The sequence below is a fragment of the Eubalaena glacialis genome, chromosome 5 (assembly GCF_028564815.1).
Source record: "Eubalaena glacialis isolate mEubGla1 chromosome 5, mEubGla1.1.hap2.+ XY, whole genome shotgun sequence".
NCBI lineage: Eukaryota > Metazoa > Chordata > Mammalia > Artiodactyla > Balaenidae > Eubalaena > Eubalaena glacialis.
The window spans coordinates 53,609,106-53,635,717 of record NC_083720.1 but is presented as its reverse complement, the minus strand read 5'-3'; the positions used below and the strand labels follow the sequence as shown (position 1 = coordinate 53,635,717).

The window sequence follows — 26,612 nt, the reverse complement described above, 5'->3', positions numbered from 1 at the left end:
AAGACAAAAAGACAACCCTCAGAATGGGAGAAAATAGTTGCAAATGAAACAACAGACGAAGGATTAATCTCCAAAATATACAAACAGCTCATGGAGCTCAATGTCAAAAAAACAAACAATACAATTTAAAAATGGGCGGAAGACCTAACTAGACTCACCAAGGAAGACATACAGATGGCCAAGAGGCACATGAAAAGATGTTCAACATCATTAATTATTAGAGAAATGTAAATCAAAAGCACAATGAGGTATCACTTCATAACGGTCAGAATGGCCATCATCAAAAAATCTAGAAACAATAAATGCTGGAAGGGTTGTGGTGAAAAGGGAACCCTCTTGCACTGTTGGTGGGAATGTAAATTGTTACAACCACTATGGAAATCAGTATGGAGGTTCCTTAAAAAACTAAAAACAGAACTACCATATGACCCAGCAATCTCACTACTGGGCATACACCCTGAGAAAACCATAGTTCGGAAAGAGTCACGTACCACAGTGTTCATTGCGGCTCTATTTGCAATAGCCAGGACATGGAAGCAGCCTTTGTGTCCATCGACAGATGAATGGATGGAGAGGATATGGCACATGTATACAATAGAATATTACTCAGCCATAAAAAGAAATGAAATTGAGTTATTTGTAGTGAGGTGGATGGACGTAGAGTCTGTCATACAGAGTGAAGTAAGTCAGAAAGAGAAAAACAAATACCGTGTGCTAACACATATATATGGAATCTAAAAAAAAAAACAAAATGGTACTGATGAAACCAGTTGCAGGGCAGGAATAAAGAGGTAGACATAGAGAATGGACTTGAGGACACGGGGTGGGAGGGGGAAGCTGTGGCGAAATGAGAGTAGCATCGACATATATACACTACCGAATGTAAAATAGTTAGCTAGTGGGAAGCAGCAGCATAGCACAGGGAGATCAGCTCGGTGCTTTGCAATGACCTAGATGGGTGGGATAGGGAGGACGGGAGGGAGGCTCAAGAGGGAGGGGATATGGGGACATGTGTATGCATATGGCTGATTCACTTTGGTGTACAACAGAAACTAACACAGTATTGTGAAGCAATTATACTCCAATAAAGATAAAAAACAAACAAACAACTAAGAGGGCAAAGAAGAGTTATGATTAGGACACTTTGGAGGTGCCCAGGTCTACCACCTGAGGACTCTTCCAGAGAACACCATGAATGTCTATAAAGACTTACCCAATCTTGTGGTCTAGTGTAAGGTACTCATTATCTAAAATCTTTCCATTTTGGGCCCACTGTAGTTCAGCATTTATACCTCTCCAAGGTATGGTAGACATGTGCATATATCTACTATAGCAGTAGACTACAGTACATGTTTTTCTATAATATATACATATATAGAAGGTTTAAAAAGGTTTATATATTTCTTTAATTTATATTCCTTAAGGGAAAACAATAGGTCTTCTAATTCTTTATAAACTGCTCTACACAAAATACAGTAAAGAATAGGACACAGAAAGAAATCGGTACCTTTTCAATGTAATGACTTTCTTAAATCTTTACAGTAAGTTTAGAATTAACAGTTACACTAAGTTTCCTCAATTCAACAAATATTTATTTTGTGCCAGCATTGGTGGGTGGCTCAGTAACTACTTGCTGACTCAACGTCATTTATTTGATGCTATAGGAGATACTCAAAGAAATGTAAGACATAATTCTTGTTTCAGAACACTTTTAATCTAGGTAAGAAACAAGATGTAAATACAGTAAGTCCCCTACATATGAACTAGTTCCGTTCCGAGAGTGCGTTCGTAAGTCCAATTTGTTCGTAAGAACAACAAAGTTAGCCTAGCTACCCAACTAATACAATCAGCTATATTGTTCTGAACTGTAATAGGTTTAAAATACTTTTCATACAAATAATACATAAAAAACAAACACAAAAAATAAAGAAAACATTTTTAATCTTAACAGTACAGTACCTTGAAAAGTACAGTAGTACAGTACAACAGCTGGCATACAGGGTCTGGCATCGAGTGAACAGGCAAGAAGAGTTACTGACTGGAGGAGGGAGAGGAGGTGGGAGATGGTAAAGCTGAAGGATCATCAGCAATAGGAGACGGAGGGCAAGGTGCAATTTCGCTCACGCCTGACGTTGATGGCACAGGTTCTGATTCCTTGCTGGATTCAATTCTATCTAGCCTCTTGAAAAAATGATCCAGTGATGTCTGGGTAGTAGCTCTTTTTTTCTCATCGAAGATGACACGGTAGCACTGGATTGCATTCTGAACGGCTGCTGTAACCTTCGTGTACCATTCTATGTTCGGGTCCTGTGCCTCAAAAACTAACAGTGCCTCCTCAAATAAAGAAAATCCTATTGCCATTTCCTAGGTCGTCAATCTCTTCGGTTTTTCCATTATTTCTTCTTCCTCTTGTCTCTCTTCGTCCTTTCCCTGGGCCTCCAATTCCATCAGGTCTTCATTAGAAAGCTCCTCTTGTTGCACAGCAAGGAGTTCAATGAAGTTGTCCTTTTGCAGATCTAGCTTGAAATAAAGATACTGTACTACTGTACTCTATACAGTATTGTACAGTAAAGTACACAAAAGCACAACCACTTGTAGAGGATGCACGCGTGTGACAATGTATGCCAGACACGTGAACTAACTTACTTGATTGAACATGCGAAGGCACATTCGCATCTTTGAAAGTTCTCAATTTGAAGGTTCATATGTAGGGGATTTACTGTATATGTGAGATGTAGTAAAATGTATGGCTTTAGAATCAGACAGTTAGAGGTGAAACCCTAGCACTGCCATTTACTAGCTATATGATCTTCAGCAAGTTATTTAAGTAGTCTAAGACTCATTTTTCTCTTCTGTAAAATGATGATAATCATAAATTCTACTTCATAGGGTGGTTATAAAGACTACCTAATACAAGGCAATACCTATAAAGTGCTTACCACAGTGTTGGACATAAAATAAGCATTCAATCAATGTAAATTATCATCAACATAATATTAAGTAGTTATTAACACAATAATAGTTAAACAAAGTAGGCAGTTTTGAAGTGGGAAGAACTAACCTGGGCTAGAGTTACAAGTTTCATGTAATAACAGAATACAGAAATTTTTCTGCTATATTTGTTAAATAAAAATCTGACTAAAATATTTGGAATGTTTGCTAAAATAAGTAAAATGACATGAGCAAATTCCATGTGTGATCTGTAGAGCTCACATGTCCACACTTCTATTAGTAATGAGAGTATGGATTTTTTTTTCAGTTCCAATTACTTAACAATAAATATTTCTACTTCACTTTTGCTTTCTTTACTTATCCATCATGGTTTTTGCCAATGAAAAATGCAACAGAATATGCTAAGTCCACTTTATTCTTCTGACTTATGTTAGGAAACACTTCTTCCCCACTCCAGACGTGCCCTTCCACATGAAAAGAGCTCCCTCACTGTAACGTTCTTGGTCTCTCTCCAGGGCTTTGCTCATTACACCACAGAAGAGGTTTAATGCCTTCTCCAACTTTTAAATTTTGGAAGAATAAGCGGAACACACTCACCAATGCTATTTAACTGGAAGGTTAAGTCTATTTAAGCCTGGAGTTCAGTTAAACAGCTTATTTTGTTCTTGCACTAAGCTATGTCCTCCTACCCAGTCTTTACCACAAATAAAAGTATGATTTTGATCCCCTATTTGCCTTTATGTTTTATTTTATTTTCTCAATTTGTTCAGAACCCAAGTGAGGAAAAAGGTACTATTATTGGGCTCCTTCAAATATCTCAACAAGTTATTCAAAATATTCAAAATAAAATATTTATTTAACATCTATTATGTAGGATATCAAAGATATGACAATGAATGAAATACTGTCCCTGCCAGCAAGTAAAAAGGCACTCTGTCTCATAGAACAATTTTCAGGAATGCATTATGCCACAAAAATAGCAATCATCAGTAATATCTCCTCAGATGAGAATCTAATATTTGGAATTATACACAGCAGATGCTTTTATTCTGCCCATATCAGAGACAAAGACACTGAAGTTACAAGCTTTAACAGGCAGAGAGACAAATCACCATGTCCATATTAGTTTAATCAACCCGTGGTATTTCTACTACATTTGGGGAATTTTAAAACCTTACTTGTCATGATAAATGTCTTTTCCTTTGGTGACTAGAACCAAAGGCATGATCACAATCAACTTTAGTTAATAGATGGCATTTTATATGTGATGTTATTTAAGAGGTCAAAAACCAACTCAGAAAATAGCAATAACCAAAGAAGCAAATACTAATTTTAAAAACGTGTGTCTAAGCACAAATCCACAAGCATTCATCTGAGCTCTTTGTTTTAGAGACAATTCTGGTAAACTGGGTTATCTCATTTCCCAGTTAACAGCAGATTAGAAGGAGCAAATTGGAAATGGGAGTGTGAGAAACTAGAGAATGCTAGAGACACACTGATAGCAGGAAAAAAGAAAGAAAAAAGACTTAAGAACTCTGTTAGATTATAAACTCCATGAAGGCAGAAATTGTGTTCATTGTTCTATGCTATATTCCCAGTGCCTGGCATAGTGCTAGAAATAAATAACGGATGAATAATGGAACAGTAAATAAACTACAAAAGCTAACATTTGGGATCTATATTTTTTGTAATGACAAATAGTTCTGTACACTTCAGCAGACTCTGAGAACAAATCCAGATAAATAAAAACATTAATGTTCTTAATAATGACACCAATTTTTTAAAAAAAGTTAATTGAGTTTAAAATGATCAGTTTACAAAGACAGAAGGATAATATCCAAAATGGCAACAATAAAAAGAACATTGGTAAGCTTAAATTATCCAAAATAGTAACTTACGAGAAATATCTATTTCCTAATTACACTGGATAAATGAATTAGTATAAAAATTTTGGCAATAAAAAAACCCCACCTATTAATTCTCAGGCAAGACTGTAATTTTTAATAGTATTAACTTACTTGAAATGCCATATAAATACTAATGAGAAATAATAACAATGAGTACACATAGCAATACTATATTCGTTACTTACAAAGCAAATACAGCTAAACGTAAGAGTATCTCAAAATAGGTAGGAAAAACTCACACATTCAGTTCACTATACACAGCATTCTGAAGTTTCTTCTCCCAACCTATTTAAAAAAAGGAATAAAATATACAAACATATTAGTTTTAAAAATAAACATACATTATAATTAAATTTATCTCACAAAAACTTTAACATCACATTCATTTGTGAAAGAACTTTATCAACTTCCAGTTGCTGTGTAAAGTGTTATACTAAGGAATTATTTCTTTTTTTTTTTTTGTGGCCCTTTTATTTTTTATTGAAGTAGAGTTGATGTATAATATTATGTAAGTTACAAGTGTACAATATAGTGATTCACAATTTTTAAAGGTTATACTCTATTTATAGTTATTCTACAATAGGCCTGGCCCAGGCTCTTATGGAGTCACTGCTTTGCCCTGGGTCCCCATGTATGTGACACCTTGTGTGCACCCCCTAAGAGTGGAGTCTCTGTTTCTCCCAGTCCTGTGGAGCTCCTGCACAAAATCCCTGCTGCCCTTCAAATTCAAATGCTCTGTGGACTCCTCCTCCTGATGCCATACCCCTGGGCTGGGGAGCCTGATGTGGGGGCAGAACTCTCAGTCCTGTGGGAGAACCTTTGTGATATAATTATTTTCCAGTTTCTGGTCACCCACCAGGAATTATCTCTTATATATTTACCAATATCCCTTGGCTAACACTAAGTAGCAAAGTCATCAACATGATTTATTATTATAAAACTATGGCACCATTTTCTTAAGATGAGAAGAATATTTCCTTCTTCCACTGTTAAGGTACTCAGTGAATGCCAAAATCTTTGGCTATCGCACTACCAGAGCTATGAGAAATGTGCCAAGGGAAGGGCAAGAAACAGCCAGGCATTGACAAAGATTACAAGTAATTCGTGACAATTAACTAGTCATTAAACTCCTAAACAAGAGAAGTAGATTATTATGAGGCACCATCAGTCAGATCAGTTCGCTTGGCTGCTAACTACTTGAACTTATATGGGCAAGTAAACCACTTAATATCTCAGTTCCCATGTGCAAGGGCTGCTATACAGCTTGCTCTAAAAAAGTTGGGATTTTCTTGTTTTCTTTGAAAGGGTAGAAAAGAGGAGAGAAAAGAAACATAGGAGAGAAAAGAAGCAGAGCAGGAAAAAAGCCACAAATGAAAGGTAGAAGACAAGTTACTTAACTAGGGAGATTCTTAATAATTCGGGATGTATTTTGACCAGGAAGGTAAACAGTATTTAAAACTGATTAATGTAAAGCAGTCATTCCCACAGTGTTCCTGAATTTTTGCAGCATTTCTGCAGAAATATCTGAAAGTTCTAATTCTCCCCAAATAGAAACCTATCCAGCCACTGTTTCACAATTTTGCATGAGTAATTGGCTGTGGATACAGTATTCCCTCAAAATAAAGCATTTCCTTATTTTGCCTTAAAGAATCAGAAAAGGAAAAAAGAGCAACTTACAAACCTGATATTTTAAAGAATTCCTTAATATCTTCTTTTAGTGATTCAAGTTTAATCTCAGGTCTCTGAAGACTGGCCTAATTTAAGAAAGAAGAAGAAAAAGAAGAAAGGAAAAGACAGAGGTCAAAAGTCAGTCACTTGGGATGATATTTAATGCTAATGAAAGTTTTAAAAAGGAATGTCCAAATGTGCACACTATTTAAAAAATCCCCTTTCAGGTCAGAGCATCTGAGTATCTGGAATAGCTCATAAGAGAGAAGACTTTTTCACCCACTCTTGAAATAGAGGACCTGTGATAATATACTATAGTCTACTTAAAATATTAAATCTTGCAGCTTATGAATAGTTAACATCTTCACCTAAGCATTTTATTTTTATGAACATTTAACATCTATTTTTCTAATAGGAAAAATACTCAGATTTTATAAATTCATTCTCTTAATATTACACTTAGCATATATAGCACCTACATTCACCTAATAACCAAAAGCTCTGTTGCGTCCATATAACTGGAGCTTTGAACAGTGTCATCTTTGGATAGCTGCTCTGTAAACCTGCATTTGTTGTACATATTTATGGAAAATACATAAAACTACTCACTCACAAATGCTTACTAGTGTCTCTTTCATCTTCAATTGCATGATTTCTATTCTACTGGTTTTTCACACTGTAATTTTTACCAAAAATACTAATTTCTCCAACTTATAATGGCTTCAGTTACCTTCGAAGTGTTCATCTTTCATCACCTAGCTCTCTCTATCAAACTCTAGAAGCATATTTTTTAAGAAGGCATTTCTATTAGGGTATCTCATAAGCATTTTAAATCTAAGAAATCAAAAACTGATCTTATCTTACACTTACTACCTTTCTCCTCTTCTATTTTTAATCCTCATCCACGAAATTACCATTCACCAAATCTTCCAACTCAGAAACTTTAGTTATTCTCAATTCTACTCTAATTCTTCTACGATTCAACCCCTTTCTGGGAAGATGGCATTGGTGGCAGTGAGGTTTTTTTTTTAATCTTCCTGATCTCCACATAGAAACAGACCAAGCAACTAGACAGCAAAACCAAAATTCCATGGAAAACATTTACAACCAAACTTGCTGATAAGATATTCCTCACAAACCTAAAATATAAGCAGTTGTGGACAAACCAACAGCCACATGACCTGTATGGTATTAGCATCTACACAGGAAAAAGCAGGGGGGTATCTGATAGATATGAAAAGAGGAGAACCCCAAAATAGCCAGCAAGTATTCACTGGAACATATGATGAGCTAATTTTAGAACAGGAGCTGACAATGGGAGGGGTTTTGTCTAATCCAATATAGCAGATGAGGTCTGAAGACACTGGTGCAGCCTAGCACCTATGAATTCTTGAAACTGACCGGCCAGGGCTCCCTTTCTCCCTTTCTGAGGAGAAAAACTTGATAGAGTAATAAAAATTGAGGATGACAGGGAACCAACTTACTACCTTGAAAGCTGATAAATAAATGAAAAGGCATTTATCTAGCCTGCCTTTCCTACAGGAACTGTACCACTTGGTAACCAAATAATAGATAAGGAGAAATGTCTCTTTATAAAAATATTCCAGCTAATAACTAAAACAGATATAATTAGAATATCACCGTTTTGCAATCCCTAATCAATTCTAGGCATTGAGCAGAAACAGCTATTAACTTTGCAAAAAGACAGCCAGCAATTATGTGCTTCTCAATGAAAGAAGACTCCAGTGCCAATAGTCATGGTCATTGAGATGGCACCTGAGCCTGATCAAAGCCTCTGGGTCCAACTGTCAACTTACAAGTCATACAAGCTGCACCATGAGTGTGTAATCAGAAAAATCCAGGTTGTGAGAAATCCTAAAGGCCAAACGGCCCAGTTCTTCAGCTGATCAATTGTAAGGGGGGGAAAAAGAGGAATTTTAAAAGACTTAAAAGGTATACCAAAGAATCTTTTTTTTAGTTGGCAAGACTCAGAGCCTCCAGGGATATACATTTGGTTAATGAAACTATCAAGAAATGCAGGAAAGTGATTACCATAAAAATCACGTCCTCTGGGAGGGAGGGACTTGTGATTGGGGTGAGACAAATGGAGAGGTTTCTGGTGTGGCTGGCAACGTTTCACTTTTTTACCAGGGTGGTTGTTTAAGGTGGTTCATCTCATAATAATTCATTACATTATAGATTTGTTTTGTGTAGCTTCTGTTTGTGTTTTACTTTACAACAAACAGGGCAAAAAAAGAAAAAAGAAGAATACATCCCCCCAATCTATTCCTTCTCTCCATTCTAAAGTCCCACTTTATTAAGGCAACCTGATTTTTTTGTTTACAGATCAAGGAGGAAGAAACGTGGCCAGCTCCCCATCATCTGGTATGTGTACTTTCTTCTTTTTTTTTTAATTGGAGTATAGTTGATTTACAGTGCTGTGTTAGTTTCAGGTGTACATCAAAGTGAATCAGTTATACATATACATATCTCCACTCTTTTTTAGATTCTTTTCCCACATAGACCATTACAGAGTCTTGAGTAGAGTTCCCTGTGCTATACAGTACGTCCTTATTAGTTATCTATTTTATATATAGTAGTGCTGCCACCTTATTTAAATTGCAACTACCCCCCACCTGGCATTTCCACATCCCCTTACTCTACTTTTTCTTCTTTCTTAGCATTTATGCCTCTTAATATACTGTATGATTTATTTACTATGTTTATTGGTATACTATCTCCCTACACTAGAAGTGGTAATCTCGACCAGGGCAGATATCTTTTTTTTGTTGTTCTCCTTTGTATCCTAAGTGCCTAGAATAGTTATTTTCACATAGTAGATGCTCAATAAATGTTTATTGAATAAATGAACCAATTTCTCCCTTTTCCAGTCCATATTCCAGCATTTTCTTCCTAAAACATAAGTCTTTCTCGGCTGTGGATCTCCACAGCATATATAAGAAGTCTAAACTTTTCAACAGGACACACTGGGACCTCCACAATGTAGACCAACTTGTCTCTCCAAATTCATCAGCTGCTGCTCCACCAAGCCAACAACATCCTCTCTTTTCTCACACCTCCTCCCTGACACCCTACACTCTAGCCACAGTGAGCTATAATCACTGATACCCCAAATGTCAAATACTTTAAGGGTTCCAGGCTTGTAAGGGTTCCAGGCTTTTGTTCATATTGTTTCCTCAGATATAAGAGCTCCCTCAACACCTTGGCAAATACCTACTAGCTTCCACTTCCAGACATCCCTCAAATATCACCTCTTTTCCCAACTACCCCACCAGCTACCTGCAAAGATAGTACATGCTATTCCTCTGTGAGAGCACTTACCCAATTACACTGTAATTTTCAGCTCACCTATTTCTCTTTTTAACTCTTAAATTCAAAGGCAAGACCATGTCTTCATTTCTGCATCCCAAGTGTTACTTGGCATTAACTGTTGCTTGACAAAATTATATTGACCAAACCATGTTCTATCCTTTTCAATTAATTTCCCCTCAAATAAACAAGGAACATTATAAAACTTATATTTAACTGAAGAGACTGGTTTCCAGTCTGTAATTCCTAGGATTTTAAAAGCTGCAAAACCCTTCTTATTATTCAAGAGTATCAAGGCAAAAGGAAATAGGTTTTCTTTTTACTAAGTCTGTATCTGGAAATGACTCAGAAGTAGAAAAATTTAAAGAATTTCAAGAGAAAAAAATGATTATTCCTCCTAAGCATTTTCAATACTTCAAGTTGCTAGATCTCCTAGATATACTTTTTTTTAATATAAATTTATTTATTTATTTATTTATTTATTTATTTATTGGCTGTGTTGGGTCTTCGTTGCTGCGCGTGGGCTTTCTCTATATGTGGCGAGCAGGGGCTACTCTTCGTTGCAGTGCGTGGGCTTCTCATTGCAGTGGCTTCTCTTGTTGCCAAGCACGGGCTCTAGGTGCACGGGCTTCAGTAGTTGCAGCACGCTGGCTCAGTAGTTGTGGCCCACGGGCTCTAGAGCGCAGGCTCAATAGTTGTGGCGCACAGGCTTAGTTGCTCCGCGGCATGTGGGATCTTCCCAGACCAGAACTCAAACCCGTGTCCCCTGCATTGGCAGGCGGATTCTTAACCACTGTGCCACCAGGGAAGTCCTCCTAGATATACTTTTTGATATCAAAGGCAAATCAAAATTCATTAATCATCTAAGCTAATTATAAGAATCTTGAGAAATTTGAGACTCAGAAGCAGGACAGTAACAGGTGGACAACGTGATAAGGCTCAGCAATTCTCAAACATGTTTTAGCAGCATAATCCTTTTTTTCAAATGAAATCTGAACCCTATTGGAACCCAATTATATAAAACACATTGAAAGTGATATTACTAGACAATGAAAACAATGAGTCTTTTCTCATTGACTAAAGTATGATTAACATTAAAAAAGTACAGCTTTATTCTGCTATGGTCTCAATACCTAATTTATTTTTGTATTTTGTTTTATTTGCTCAATTAAAAAAAAAGATCCTGATTCACAGAGATAGGTGTTTACATTGTTAACAGCCCTCCTGGCAATTTCAGCACACTCCCAAACAAACTGCTGCAGGAAATCAAAAGAGAAGTACGCAGTTGGAATTTTTTATTTTGAAGACAAATCACTAAAAGTATTTATCACAAATACAAAAATCAGAAAAGGGCTTCTGATACTTAGAACTGCTGAAACTATGCATCCCATAGTATTACTACCACGTGACGTGTTCTCACATCAGATGTTGTCCCATATCTCAGCAGTGCACCGGGATGGGGGCTCGTGTTGAGCAGATCCACCTTCACTCGGCCTGGCCCATGCCTGTCACTGTATACCCCCTGCAGTACTAACTCACTTGTACAACGTACCATGAGTGGACATGTGCAAGCCCAAATATTTGGAAAGACCAGTGCAGATTTACATCCTTCCTCACCAATGACACATTTCTAAGTGTCCAAACATATGAAGAGATGAAAGAAACAGGGTTTTGGTTTTTTCTTCCTCTAGGATCTATGCAGAAACAAGTCAATGTGAAATCACAATAGTGGATTATGGAGTACTTGATATAACAACGCATTTGAAAGAGTGTTGTTTCTTAATATAATGATTAAATTAAGTATTTTTAAGTGAATAGAATGTTTTCAGAATCCTTAGGTATAACAGAGCATAGTTCTAAAACCACTTGGGACTAAATGAGAGTGAGATTTGGCATCAGAGGACCTGCAAACATCTCTCGGCCTTATTTGTTACCTTGGTCCAGTCAGTTAACCTCTCTGTCTCAATTTTCTTCTTTATTTAATGAGGAATATAATACCTGAGCTAGGTTATCAGGAGACTCAATCAGAAAATCTGTCAAAGTTATTTTTAGACTGGGAAGTCCAATATAAGTTAAAATTGTGTTATAAGATGTGCCCAGATGGCAGTGGACTAAATGTAGAAGGTTGGCAGGGAAGGACTGACTGGAGGTAGAGGTTTTTAAAATATCTATAACAAAAGTTAAGCCTTCTTTTAAACAAAATGCCTCTAGCTCACTAAAAGAGCTGGTAAAAAATATGTTCAAAATATAATTAGCAAGAGAGTGTATAGTACATTCCTAGCCATGGCCCTGCATACAATTTACCAATTCATTTATGTTGGTATTTCTGACATCCTCCACCATTCTGCATTCTAAAAACACCTGGCCATCTCCACTCCAACCCCAACCCCACCAGCACACACACATTCGCGCACGTGCACACACACGTATCCAGTTTCTTCCTACTTCCACCAGAACAGGCTTAGTCCAAAGCATTGCTCACTGGCAATCTTATATTTCTAAACTTGGTGAGTGAAGGAAACTGGAGAAGCAAAGTGGATGAAGTCGCGGTGGGGTCAAAAAAGCCAGGAGATAAACTGAGGCTAAATACTCATGAAGTGCAAACCAAGGCAGAGGAAGGTTTACAAAAAGGGTTCCAAAAACCCTCTGAAGATGCCCCATCCTCTCCACTTCTCATGATGCCACTGTGCCAATCCTGGGCTTCATCTTTCTGTGCCCGAAGAATCACAGAATTTCAGGGTTAGAAGGGACTATAGAGTTCTTCTAGGTCGACTAACCATTTAATGACTGACTCTCCTCTCCAAGGGATTTTCTAGCTTAGAAACTCTCTCTTAGAAACTCTAAGCTAGCTTTCCCCACCTTTAGTCAATTCCATCTTTGAACTATTCTGCTAGAAAATCCTTTATTATGAACTAAAATTGATTCTCCTTAACATCTGCCACCACCATGTGTGCCCCCCCACCCACCCCAAGGTCACAGAAAATATGCTGAATCACTTTTCTGTGAGAGATCGTCAAACATTCGAATTTAACTACTGTGTCTTCCCTGAAAGCTTCTCAAGGTCACATACATTTCTAGGTTCTCCAAGATCTCTTCATATAAGAGATTCTCCTTACCACCATGACTATTCTTGTCTGAGCAAAGTCCAGTCCAACTTGTCCTCTACTGTAGTAACTTCCTAACCTACCACTCTACTTCACTCATTCCACTAAACCACTGATTCTCAAACTTTTAAGTCTCAGGACCCTCACTCTTAAAAATTATGGAGGATCTGGGAGGACCTTCAAGATGGCAGAGGAGTTAAGACGTGGAGATCACCTTCCTCCCCACAAATACATCAAAAATACACCTACATGTGGAAGAACTCCTAGAGAACACCTACTGAACGCTGGCAGAAGACCTCAGACTTCCCAAAAGGCAAGAAACTCCCCACATACCTGGCCGTGTGGCTGACATGGTCTTGGTGCTCAGGCCGGGTGTCAGGCCTGAGCCTCTGAGGTGGGAGAGCTGAGTTCAGGACATTAGACCACCAGAGACCTCCCAGCCCCACGTAATATCAATCGGCAAGAGCTCTCACAGAGATCTCTTTCTCAACGCTAAGACCCAGCTCCACTCAACGACCACCAAGCTCCAGTGCTGGACACCCCATGCTAAACAACTAGCAAGACAGGAACACAACCCACCCATAAGCAGAGAGGCTGCCTAAAATCATACTAAGTTCACAGATACCTCAAAACACATCACCAGATGCATTCCTGCCCACCAGAAAGAAAAGATCCAGCCTCATCCACCAGAACACAGGCACTAGTCCCCTCCACCAGGAAGCCTACACAACCCACTGAAGCAACCTTACCCACTGGGGGAAGACACCAAAAACAACAGGAACTATGAACCTGCAGCCAGCAAAAAGGAGACCCCAAACACAGTAAGTTAAGCAAAATGAGAAGACAGAGAAATACACAGCAGATGAAGGAGCAAGGTAAAAACCTACCAGACCAAACAAATGAAGAGGAAATAGGCAGTCCACCTGAAAAAGAATTCAGAGTAATGATAGTAGAGATGATCCAAAATCTGGGAAATAGAATGGAGAAAATACAAGAAATGTTTAACAAGGACCCAGAAGAACTAAAGAGCAAACAAACAATGATGAACAACACAATAAATGAAATTAAAAATTCTCTAGAAGAAATCAATACCAGAATAACTGAGGCAGAAGAATGGATAAGTGACCTGGAAGATAAAATAGTGGAAATAACTACCATAGAGCACAATAAAGAAAAAAGAATGAAAAGAATTGAGGACAGTCTCAGAGACCTCTGGGACAACATTAAATGCACCAACATTCGAATTATAGGTGTCCCAGAAGAAGAAGAGAAAAAGAAAGGGACTGAGAAAATATTTGAAGAGATTATAGTTGAAAACTTCCTTAATATGGGAAAGGAAATAGTCAGTCAAGGCCAGGAAGCGCAGAGAGCCCCATACATTATAAATCCAAGGAGAAACATGCCAAGACATATTAAACAAACTATCAAAATTAAATACAAAGAAAAAATATTAAAAGCAGCAAGGGAAAAGCAACAACTAGCATACAAGGGAATCCCCATAAGGTTAACAGTTTATCTTTTGGCAGAAACTCAGCAAGCCAGAAGGGAGTGGAAGGACATATTTAAAGTGATGAAAGGGAAAAAACTACAACCAAGATTACTCTACCCAGCAAGGATCTCATTCAGATTCGACAGAAAATTAAAACCTTTACAGACAAGCAAAAGCTAAGACAATTCAGCACCACCAAACCAGCTTTACAATAAATGCTAAAGGAACTTCTCTAGGCAGGAAACACAAGAGAAGGAAAACACCTACAATAACAAACCCAAAACAATTAAGAAAACGGTAATAGAAACATACATATTAATAATTACTTTAAATGTAAATGGATTAAATGCTCCAACCAAAAGACACACACTGGCTTAATGGATACAAAAGCAAGACCCATATATATGCTGTCTACAAGAGACCCACTTCAGACCTAGGGACACATACAGACTGAAAGTGAGGGGATGGAAAAAGATATTCCACACAAAAGGAAATCAAAAGAAAGCTGGAGTAGCAATTCTCATATCAGACAAAATAGACTTTAAAATAAAGACTATGACAAGAGACAAAGAAGGACACTACATAATGATCAAGGGACCAATCCAAGAAGAAGACATAACAATTGTAAATATTTATGCAGCCAAAATAGGAGCACCTCAATATATAAGGCAAATGCTAACAGCCATAAAAGGGGAAGTCGACAGTAACACAATCATAGTAGGGGACTTTCACACCCCACTTTCACCAATGGACAGATCATCCACAATGAAAATAAATAAGGAAACACAAGCTTTACATGACACATTAAACAAGATGGACTTAATTGATATTTATAGGACATTCTATCCAAAAACAACAGAATACACATTCTTCTCAAGTGCTCATGGAACATTCCCCAGGATAGATCATATCTTGGGTCACAAATCAAGCCTTGGTAAATTTAAGAAAATTGAAATCGTATCGAGTATCCTTTCTGACCACAACGCTACAAGACTAGATACCAATTACAGGAAAAAAAACTGTAAAAAATACAAACACATGGAGGCTAAACAATAAGCTACTAAATAATCAATAGATCACTGAAGAAATCAAAGAGGAAATGAAAACATACCTAGAAACAAATGACAATGAAAACACGACAACCCAAAACCCATGGGATGCAGCAAAAACTGTTCTAAGAGGGAAGTTTATAGCAATACAATCCTATCTCAAGAAACAAGAAACATCTCAAATAAACAACCTAAACTTACACCTAAAGCAATCAGAGAAAGAAGAACAAAAAAAACCCCAAAGTTAGCAGAAGGAGAGAAATCATAAAGATCGATCAGAAATCAATGAAAAAGAAATGAACGAAACAATAGCAAAGATCAAAAAACTAAAAGCTGGTTCTTTGAGAAGATAAAGAAAATTGATAAACCATTAGCCAGACTCATCAAGAAAAAAAGGGAGAAGACTCAAATCAACAGAATTAGAAATGAAAAATGAGAAGTAACAACTGACACTGCAGAAATACAAAGGATCATGAGAGGTTACTACAAGCAACTATATGTCAATAAAATGGGCAACCTGGAAGAAATGGACAAATTCTTAGAAAAGCACAACCTTCTGAGACTGAACCAGCAAGAAATAGAAAATATAAACAGACCAATCACAAGCACTGGAGTTGAAACTGTGATTTAAAATCTTCCAACAGGGGCTTCCCAGGTGGTGCAGTGGTTGAGAATCTGCCTGCCAATGCAGGGGACATGGGTTCGAGCCCTGGTCTGGGAAGATCTCACATGCCACGGAGCAACTGGGCCCGTGAGCCACAACTACTGCGCCTGTGCGTCTGGAGCCTGTGCTCCGCAACAAGAGAGGCTGCGATAGTGAGAGGCCCACGCACCGCGATGAAGAGTGGCCCCCGCTCGCTGCAACTAGAGAAAGCCCTCGCACAGAAACGAAGACCCAACACACCCAAAAATAAATAAATAAATAATTTTATTAAAAAAAAAAAAAATCTTCCAACAAACAAAAGCCCAGGATCAGACGGATTCACTGGTGAATACTATCAAACATTTAGAGAAGAGCTAATGCCTATCCTTCTCAAACTCTTCCAAAATATAGCACAGGGAGGAACATTCCCAAACTCATTCTTTGAGACCATCATCATTCTGATACCAAAACCAGACAAAGATGTTACAAAAAAAGAAAACTACAGGCCAATATCACTGATGGACATAGATGTAAAAATCCTCAACAAAATACTAGCAAAAGAATCCAGCAGCACATTAAAAGGATCATACACCATGATCAAGTGGGGTTTATCCCAGGAATGCAAGGATTCTTCAATTTACTCAAATCAATCACTGTGATACACCATGTTTACAAACTGAAGGATAAAAACCATATGATCATCTCAATAGGTGCAGAAAAAGCTTTAGAAAAAACTTCAACACCCATTTATGATAAAAACGCTCCAGAAAGTAGGCCTAGAAGGAACTTACCTCAACATAATAAAGGCCATATATGACAAACCCACAGCCAACATCGTTCTCAATGGTGAAATACTGAAACCATTTCCTCTAAGATCAGGAACAAGACAAGGTGGCCCACTCTCACTGCATTTATTCAACATAGTTTTGAAAGTTTTAGCCACAGCAATCAGAGAAAAAAAAAAGAAATAAAAGGAATCCAAATCAGAAAAGAAGAAGTAACACTGTCACTGCTTGCAGATGACACGATACTATACATAGAGAATCCTAAAGATGCTACCAGAAAACTACTAGAGCTAATCAATGAATTTGGTAAAGTAGTAGGATACAAAATTAACGCACAGAAATCTCTTGCATTTCTGTACACTAATAATGAAAAATCTGAAAGAGAAATTAAGGAAACACTCCCATTTACCATTGCAACAAAAAGAATAAAATACCTAGGAATAAACCTATCTAAAGAGACAAAAGACCTGTATGAAGAAAACTATAACACACTGATGAAAGAAATTAAAGATGATACAAACAGATGGAGAGATATACCATGCTCTTGGATTGGAAGAATTAACATTGTGAAAATGACTGTACTACCCAAAGCAATCCACAGATTCAATGCAATCCCTGTCAAACTACCAGTGGCATTTTTCACAGAAATAGAACAAAAAATTTCACAATTTGTATGGAAACACAAAGACCCCTAGTAGCCAAAGCAATCTTGAGAAAGAAAAACAGAGCTGGAGGAATCAGGCTACCTGACTTCAAACTATACTACAAAGCTACAGTAATCAAGAGAGTATGGTACTTGCACAAAAACAGAAATATAGATCAATGGAACAAGATAGAAAGCCCAGAGATAAACCAACGCACATATGGTCACCTTATCTTTGATAAAGGAGGCAAGAATATACAATGGAGAAAAGAGAGCCTCTTCAATAAGTGGTGCTGGGAAAACTGGACAGCTACATATGAAAGAATGAAATTAGAACACTCCCTAACACCATACACAAAAATAAACTCAAAATGGATTAAAGACCTAAATGTAAGGCCAGAAACTATAAAACTCTTAGAGGGAATCATAGGCAGAACACTCTATGATATAAGTCACAGCAAGATCCTTTTTGACCCATCTCCTAGAGAAACGGAAATAAAAACAAACAAATGGGACCTAATGAAACTTAAAAGCTTTGGCACAGCAAAAGAAACCATAAATAAGACGAAAAGACAACCCTCAGAATGGGAGAAAATATTTGCAAATGAAGCAAATGACAAAGGATTAATCTCCAAAATATATAAGCAGCTCATGCAGCTCAATATCAAAAAAACAAACAATCCAATCCAAAAATGGGCATAAGACCTAAACAGACATTTCTCCAAAGAAGATATACAGATTTGCAACAAACACATGAAAGGATGCTCAACATCACTAATCATTAGAGAAATGCAAATCAAAAGCACAATGAGGTATCACCTCATAACGGTCAGAATGGCCATCATCAAAAAATCTACAAACAATAAATGCTGGAGAGGGTGTGGAGAAAAGGGAACCCTCTTGCACTGCTGGTGGGAATGTAAATTGATACAGCCATTATGGAGAACAGTATGGAGGTTCATTAAAAATCTAAAAATAGAACTACCATATGACCCAGCAATCCCACTACTGGGCATATACCCTGAGAAAACCATAATTCAAAAAAGTCATGTACCACAATGTTCATTGCAGCACTATTTACAATAGCCAGGATATGGAAGCAACCTAAGTGTCCGTCGACAGATGAATGGATAAAGAAGATGTGGCACATATATACAATGGAATATTACTCAGCCATAAAAAGAAACAAAATTGAGTTATTTGTAGTGAGGTGGATGGACCTAGAGTCTGTCATACAGAGTGAAGTAAGTCAGAAAGAGAAAAACAAATACCGTATGCTAACACATATATATATGAAATCTAAAAAAAAAAAAAAAGGTTCTGAAGAACCTAGGGGCAGGACAGGAATAAAGATGCAGATGTAGAGAAGGGACTTGAGGACACGGGAAGGGGGAAGGGTAAGCTGAGACGAAGTGAGAGAGTGGCATTGACAAATATACACTACCAAATGTAAAATAGATAGCTTGTGGGAAGCAGCACATAGCACAGGGAGATCAGCTCGGTGCTTTGTGACCACCTAGAGGGGTGGGATAGGGAGGGTGAGAGGGAGATGCAAGAGGGAGGGGATATGGGGATATATATATACGTATAGCTGATTCACTTTGTTATACAGCAGCAACTAACACAACAATGTAAAGCAATTATACTCCAATAAAGTTGCTAAAAAAAAAAAATTACTGAGGATCCAAGATTACTTTTGTTTATGTGGATTAGATCTACTGATATTTACAGTATTAGAAATTAATACAGAAAAATTAAACCTATTTGTTTATTAGTATGGAAGTTCCTCAAAAAATTAAAAATTGAATTTCCATATGGTCCAACAATTCCAAATCTACATATATACTCAAAAGAACTGAAAGCAGGGACTTGAACAGATATTTGTACACTCATGCTCAGAACAGCATTATTCATAATAGTTAAAATGTGGACACAACCCAAGTGTCCACAGATAACTGAATGGATAAAGAAAATGTTATATATATAATGGAATACTATTCAGCCTTAAAAAAGGAAGACAATTCTGACACATCTACAACATGGATAAACCTTGAGGATATTATGTTAAGCAAAATAAGCCAGTCAGAAAAAGACAAATACTGTATGATTCCATTTACATGAGCTACCTAGAATAGTCAAATTCATAGAGACAGAAAGTAAAATGGTAATAGCCAGGGACTGTGAGGAGGAAGGAATGGGAAGTTAGTGTTTAATGGGTACAGAGTTTCAGTTTGGGATGATGAAAAAGTTCTGGAGATGGATGGTGATAATGGTTGCACAATAATGTGAATGTACTTAATGCCACTGAACCATACAGTTAAAAATGGTTAAAATCTAAATTTTATGTTTGTTTTACTACAATAAAAATATTTGCTGGCACTTCCCTGGTGGTCCAGTAGTTAAGACTCCACACTACTAATGTAGGGGGTCTGGGTTCAATCCCTGATCAGGGAACTAAGATCCCACATACCACAACTAAGCCCATGTGCTGCAACTAGAGAAGCCCGTGCGCTGCAACAAAGAGCCTGCACAGCCAAAAAAAAAAAAATTTGTCAATTCATCTTAAAATAACAATGTAAATCCATTGTATATTAACCTAAATATTTTTATTTAAAAGAACTGTATTTTCAGAAACAAAAATTAGTGAGAAAGAGGCACTGTTTTACATTTTTGCAAATGTCTTTGATGTTTGGATAGTAAAAGACAACTGGAGTCTTCAATCTGCTGTGATACTTCATCTATGGCACTATGCTCTCTTGACTGATGTATATGAAAGTCAGTGTCACACAGATATGCAACTGGAAAAGGGAAGGATATTTTAATATCCTTTTCAGATACTGTGGATGCTCTCCTTTGATAGTACACTAAATTTGACAGGTAGTAGTTTCCTAAAGATTAGTTGCAATGTGGAATCTGAACATCAATAAACTTTTCATACTCTATTAGAAAAACATGTAGCAATCTGCCTTGCACTTTGAATCAATCTTCTACCTACACATGATTTTGTAACATTATGTACTGATCATTTCAAATATATTAACTAAGTGATGCAGTGGACACATTTCATTAAACAATATCAAAAAGTAGCATTTGTTAATATCACCATCAATATCATCCAAAAAGTCTTTAAGTATTAAGTAGCCATCAAAGTCACAGTGATAATACAAGTTTTCCAGAATCTGATTTTTATTTAAAGCTTGGATTTTATCACTGGCAACACATAACAGTTTTCCTTGAAGTGATAGCCTCACTTTGCTCCTTTTTAAAGAAAATATCTTCCAAATATCCAAGTCTGAATAACAGTTTGTCAATAGTTTACTCTTATAAGTAAAGATGTTTCATTTAAAAAAAAAAAAAAAAAAAGCAGTTCAGCTTGTACCTCAGTTAATTAGTTAATCACTAGAGTGGTTTTCCTCTAGATAATCATCTTATTTCAATATACAGCAGTAGTGCCTTACGCATAATTTCCATTTCCTCAAACAGGATATTTAAAAAATGTGTATTCAAGAAATGAGATTTAATAAAATAATTGTTTACTGTTTGATCAAGTACACTCAAATTAAACTTTTTTTTTTTTTTTAACTGTGAATGTATATCAGTGAAGAATACAATGACTACTAGTACAGTTTGGTACTAGTTCCCCGATTTAAACCCATCACCATTGCTTTTGTACCATCAGTGCAAATGTCAGCGCAGTGAATTTTTTTTAAAAAGGCCTTTGTATTTTACAATATAGTTTTGACCTGAAAGGGTCTTAGGGACCACCAGGGGTCCACAGACCATACTTTGAGAACCACTGCACTGGACTATAGGTTTCTAGAGGACTTGTCTTTCATCTCTATACCCAAACAATACTTACCACATAGTAAGTACTTCATAAACATGTTTTCAATGAATGCATTACACTAAAGATTCCTTAGGCCTACACCTGCAAAACCCCATGGAACGGGAATTCCCTGGTGGTCCAGGGGTTAGGACTTGGCACTTTCACTGCTGTGGCCCAGGTTCAACTCCTTGTTGGGGAACTAAGATCCTGCAAGCTGCGCGGCACAGCAAAAAACAACAACAACAACAAAACCAAATAGGAGGGAAAAAAGGTTACAAATAAAAGTGCATAAAACAAAACCATGGGGAACACGATGAATAAGACATTGTCCTTGTATTTGGAATTTTTAGTCCAGAAAGGAAGATAGCTATAAGAAAATATGTTACAACAGAGGTATCATCCATAGAGAAAGAAACAATTAACTCTAACTGAAGAAACTGGAAAAGGGGAGCAAAGGCGTAGAGGTTGAGAGGACAGACTGAGCAGAGGCATGGGAATGTTCTTGTGCACCATCAGTTTGTAGAATAGTCAAAGTTCCAATAGAACGTAGGAAGAAATAAAGTGGAGGATCAAGGGGGAACGCTCTCTGCATTCCTATCTATCCTGCTCACCAGTGCCTGACTAGTGTCCCAAAAAGCCACCTTATGTCTTCACCCTCCTCAAAATCCCTCAATGACCACTTCATTGCCTATCAAATAAAGACAAACCCATTCTGGCATTTACAAACCTCTAAAAATCTTGTCCCACCCAATTTATATAATCTCATCTCTCTAGAACTGCCCTACAACAGAAACCTTCTGCTTAGCCTTCTCACTGTTCCTACATTGGGAATTCACTCCCATCTTCCCACCTTGAGTGCCATCCAAGCCTTCTCCAATCCCAGGGGTCTCCTTTTAGTATAGTTATACCCTAGTATATGCCTATTCATTTGCATTCTTATTTCAATAATTAACTGAACACGTCCTACATGCCAGTTCCTCAGTATAAAAAGAAAACCAACACATAGTCCTCCCTCACTCTTGTGGAACTCAAAACGTATTTAGTGAGGTAAACAAAAAGCTAAGGGAGAAGAAAAAAAGGAAATAGTGCCCTTTCCCACATCAAACGCAAACATTCTTATCATTAACGTAACTGTTTTGTACTTCGTCGAATTTTTCTCAAGAGCCCATCACCACCACAGAAAAGAGGCTCAATTAAAACATGTTGAATTGGGTACCCCCTTTTCTTCCTAATACTTTTGGTTCTTTCTAAAATTGTAAACCAGATTTGTTTCTGTAAGTCCAGTAGTTCCAGTGGACGTGCATTGTAGCCAAGAATGAGTTTTAGTTTCAAATTGGAAATTTTGGCTCTGTGCAAGCTGATCATGCCTTAATACTGAATCTGTATTGTATAATTCGAACTCTGCTCTGGTTTCTCTCACCTGAGGATGGATCCTTCACTGGTTTTCTTTTGCTGATGTCCCCAAGCTGACCCCCTTCTTTGCCAGCACTGACTGTCTTATGCCCCTTACTCTACATCTTTACTTCTTAGCCTCCTTTCATAATATATTGTACTTTTCCCTCTCATTTAGACTTGGCCTTACCTAATTCAAGAACCCTACATGACCTTCTCTAAGCAACTCAGTACTGAATTAAAACATGAAGAGATGTACTTACTTACACAAAGCAGATCCACATTTTAATAGTTATCTAATCCCTCAAGTACCTAAATTCTATGGAGACAAGAGGTTCCTTATTTTGAAATCCTGTATACCATAATTCATTTCTTCACTGTCTTACTTTCCAAGATGAAAGGACATGACAGTAGCCAAGGTAGATATTGGTAAGGATGATACCACTCCCTGGCTCACATCAAACACAATCAGAGTCACTGAATTGTTAATTTATATAACAAATGCAGTAGTTCAATATGGAACTTCCCCTAGTATATACCAATCCCACCCTAGAGAGAAAAAAAGACAGAAGATAGTAAGCTCTAATCATGGCACAGGACTTTATATATGTTCTATCCATCCATGCCTTACAGAAAATGTATTTAATTAAAATCTATTAAATTAAATCTATTTAATTTTCATTTCCCTAAAATAAATAATAAATAAATGTCAGTTTCTTCTCTCATTTCTACGATCTCTTAATTCTCTATACATGGTACATATTTCTAATAACAATGAATAACAAACAAATGATATTTGAGATACGATTTCATAAGTTTTTTAGTAAGGGACACCAGCATTAAGATGCTATGGGGTTCTAGACTCATGACAACATCCTATCAGTTATATTATTCCTTCTCTCTCCAAAGCTTATCTTCTTTCAGATTCCTTCCTTTCACAATTCTATTATTTATAATAACAATCTGAGCAACAAGACTTATTAAGGACTTAATGGAATGGAAATAACATTTGAGGTTTTACACAACATCCATTTTAAATACAAATAATGCATGATACAAAATAACAATGTTGATCTGGTGCTAGAGATCAAATTTGGAATTAGGCTGTCACTCTAATGTCTAGAGGATGAGTGAACAAATTCAATTTTAAGATGTAGGTTGACTTCATAATTTAGGAAAACTCAGAAATCAAAAACCATAAGCTTTTTCTAGAAACACAAAATTCCATGTTATTATACCAAGACCTTAAATAATTAAACTTCAATATATAAAAGGATACATTAAAATAAAGTCAATGTTTAATACTAAAAGAGAAGCACTAGTGACAAGGGAAAAATCTGAAAATCATTTATATGTCTTTGAAGTATTCTGTGTGATTTTTATTTTTCTAATTAAGTTGGGCCAACACTGCTGTAGCACTTTCTGAATATACTCAGACAAAATGAAGGCAGTACAGAAAATGCTCGTGGCAGGAAAATGCCCTCCTGATTACATTTTTAAAGGCATGTAACAAACAGCCAGTTGTTTAAATGTATATTATCAAAGCTGATTGTAAAGTTGCCTTTTAAGAGTTAACTGATTTCTATTAAATGTCTGAGCTATTGGATATAAACTAAGGCAAAATTGTTATCACATATTTTTTCAAGCCCAAGACTATATTATATTACTTTTAAAGGATTTATAATTATACTCTTTTAAAGTATGAATCTATAATGTTATAGATCTCTTATTTTATCTTAAGAATCAGCCAAATACATGTTTTTGAGTTTTCCATGTAACCATCTCCTTACCCTCCTTTATCTTTCCTCCTTGCTCTACTTTTTATTACCTCAAGGCAATTAACTGCCTGATGTTACATAGATACATAATCCTTTACTGGAAATTCCAAAACCTGAAAAGCTTTGAAAACCAAAGTTTTTTCATAACTGAATTAGTGGCAAAAATCTGTCCTGACCTGAACTCATTTGGTAGCAAAATCTGATCTGACCTGAATAGACATGAGACTATTTATAGTCCTTATTTATCACACTTAGTGTAAAAATTCATACATTTTGCTACATTAATATGAATGTGTATAATTACAAGGTGCTGTAAGACAATGGTAAGGATATTAAATAACATACAAATATGCATGAATTACCTTTCTAAAATTTGAAAAATGTGAATTCCAAAACATATCTGCCCCCGGGTTTTGGATAAGGGATTGTGGACCTGTATTTATTTGTAATACTATCATCTTGCCATGAGGGCAGAACTTTATCTTATTCATTGTTTTATCCCCTGGGCCTAGAATTGTGCCTGACACATAGTAAACACTCAATAAATATTTGTTGAATAATCAAAATAAAGAATCACATTGAATTAATAGAAGTGGAGTTCAAAACAGAAAGGAACAAGAATATGTCTTCAGGGCAGTAATCTCCAAATGAAGTTATAATTTATATAGGTCATGAATCTCTTATTTGCAATTGTGAAATACAAAAATCTTCGAAAAAAGTTTTGTCATTACTGCTTATTTTCTGAAACTTCAGGCTTTCTTACAAAATTGAGAATCAGCTATTGACTTATTAGATCCCAAATTAGAATAAAAAGAAATATTTAAAGGAAAAACATTTTTAAAGAAAAGCAGAGTGCCACAGCAGACTTTGAATTCCTTAAGGTAAAGATGCTTTTCGTATTCTTTTATCACTTAGTAAAGTATCTGGCACATAGTAGGTACTCAATAAATACTGTTAGAATAAACATTAAAAAAGAAGAATTGGGATTTTTTCCATTTAATAAAGACATGTTGAGCACCCTTCTCAGGCCAGTCATTATGCTAGGTGTAAAAAACAGCAGGACAAGAGACACACAGTCTTTTTTTGCCTTCATGAAACAGACTTTAGCGGGGAAGGCAGATGTTTAAATACTACAAAAAATAAAGTTCCAGGTACTACGGATCACAAAAAAAGAAGTACCTAAACTAAACTGGAAGGTTATGGAAAATCTATAAAGCTTAGACAGTTATGGCTGAAGAGTACAGCGTGAAGAACAGTGCCACCAAGCTTTGCAGGCCTAATCAAGGACTCTGTACATTTTTCCAAGGGCAATGAAAAGCATTGAGGGGTTTTAAAAAAAGGAGTGATATTTCATTTGGACTTTAAGACTTCTATTTACTGAGTACTTACTATGTGCCTGGCATATTATCTTGTTTAATCCTCACAAAATAGGCTTTACGTTTCCAAGTTGTATGTAGGAGCCGGTGGCCGATCAGCGTCCCTATGTAGAACAACTAGTAGAGCCAAACAAACAAACAAAAATCCAACTATCTGAAGACAGAAAAGAGTTGTTGAGAGAACAAGAACTAGAGAAACAGAAAGAGAAAAAATCTTGAGAGACGAACTGGCTTCTGTAGCAACATTTTCCCTGGGATCATTACTCTGAGCATGAACAGAAGGCTGAGAAGCAGGACAAACCCAGTACAAAGCCTGGTGGAGGGCTACCAAGGTTGGACAGAGAAATAAGCAGAGGTGTGGCATAGACTTGGAGATCTTAAGCACATGGCCAGTTTTCTCAAGAAATTTTTTGAATACTAGAACTCTGTGGGGTAGAAGGTTACAAACGTAAGCATGAAACCTGTGAAAAAGTTTTTTAGCAGTCTGACAAGAAAAAGGTTAGAGTCTAGGACCCAAAGGGGAAAGGACCCTTAGAGTATATCAAATTCTTAGCTGAAAACTTGTGAGAGCCAGGAAAGAACCAGAGGAAAATTGAGCCTGAAAGTAAAACTCAGCCTCAACCCAGCACACTCCCTAACTGGATTAAGGGAATCAGTCACAAGACTATCT

General features: G+C 36.7%; 1 protein-coding gene across 3 annotated transcripts in view; it reads right to left on the bottom strand.

The window, feature by feature from the left end:
• Positions 1-26,612, bottom strand: part of TBC1D19 (TBC1 domain family member 19) — a 170,429-nt gene that overhangs the window by 131,186 nt on the left and 12,631 nt on the right. For 2 of the 3 annotated variants that reach the window (XM_061191298.1, XM_061191297.1), the window contains exons 2-3: positions 6,541-6,613; positions 5,099-5,144 (exon numbers count right to left, since the gene is read on the bottom strand). The exons of the other annotated variant lie outside the window; for it this stretch is intronic. In XM_061191298.1, coding sequence (XP_061047281.1) covers positions 5,099-5,144; positions 6,541-6,613 — 119 coding nt within the window. The remainder of the gene's footprint in view (positions 1-5,098; positions 5,145-6,540; positions 6,614-26,612) is intronic. 3 annotated transcript variants of the gene reach the window in all.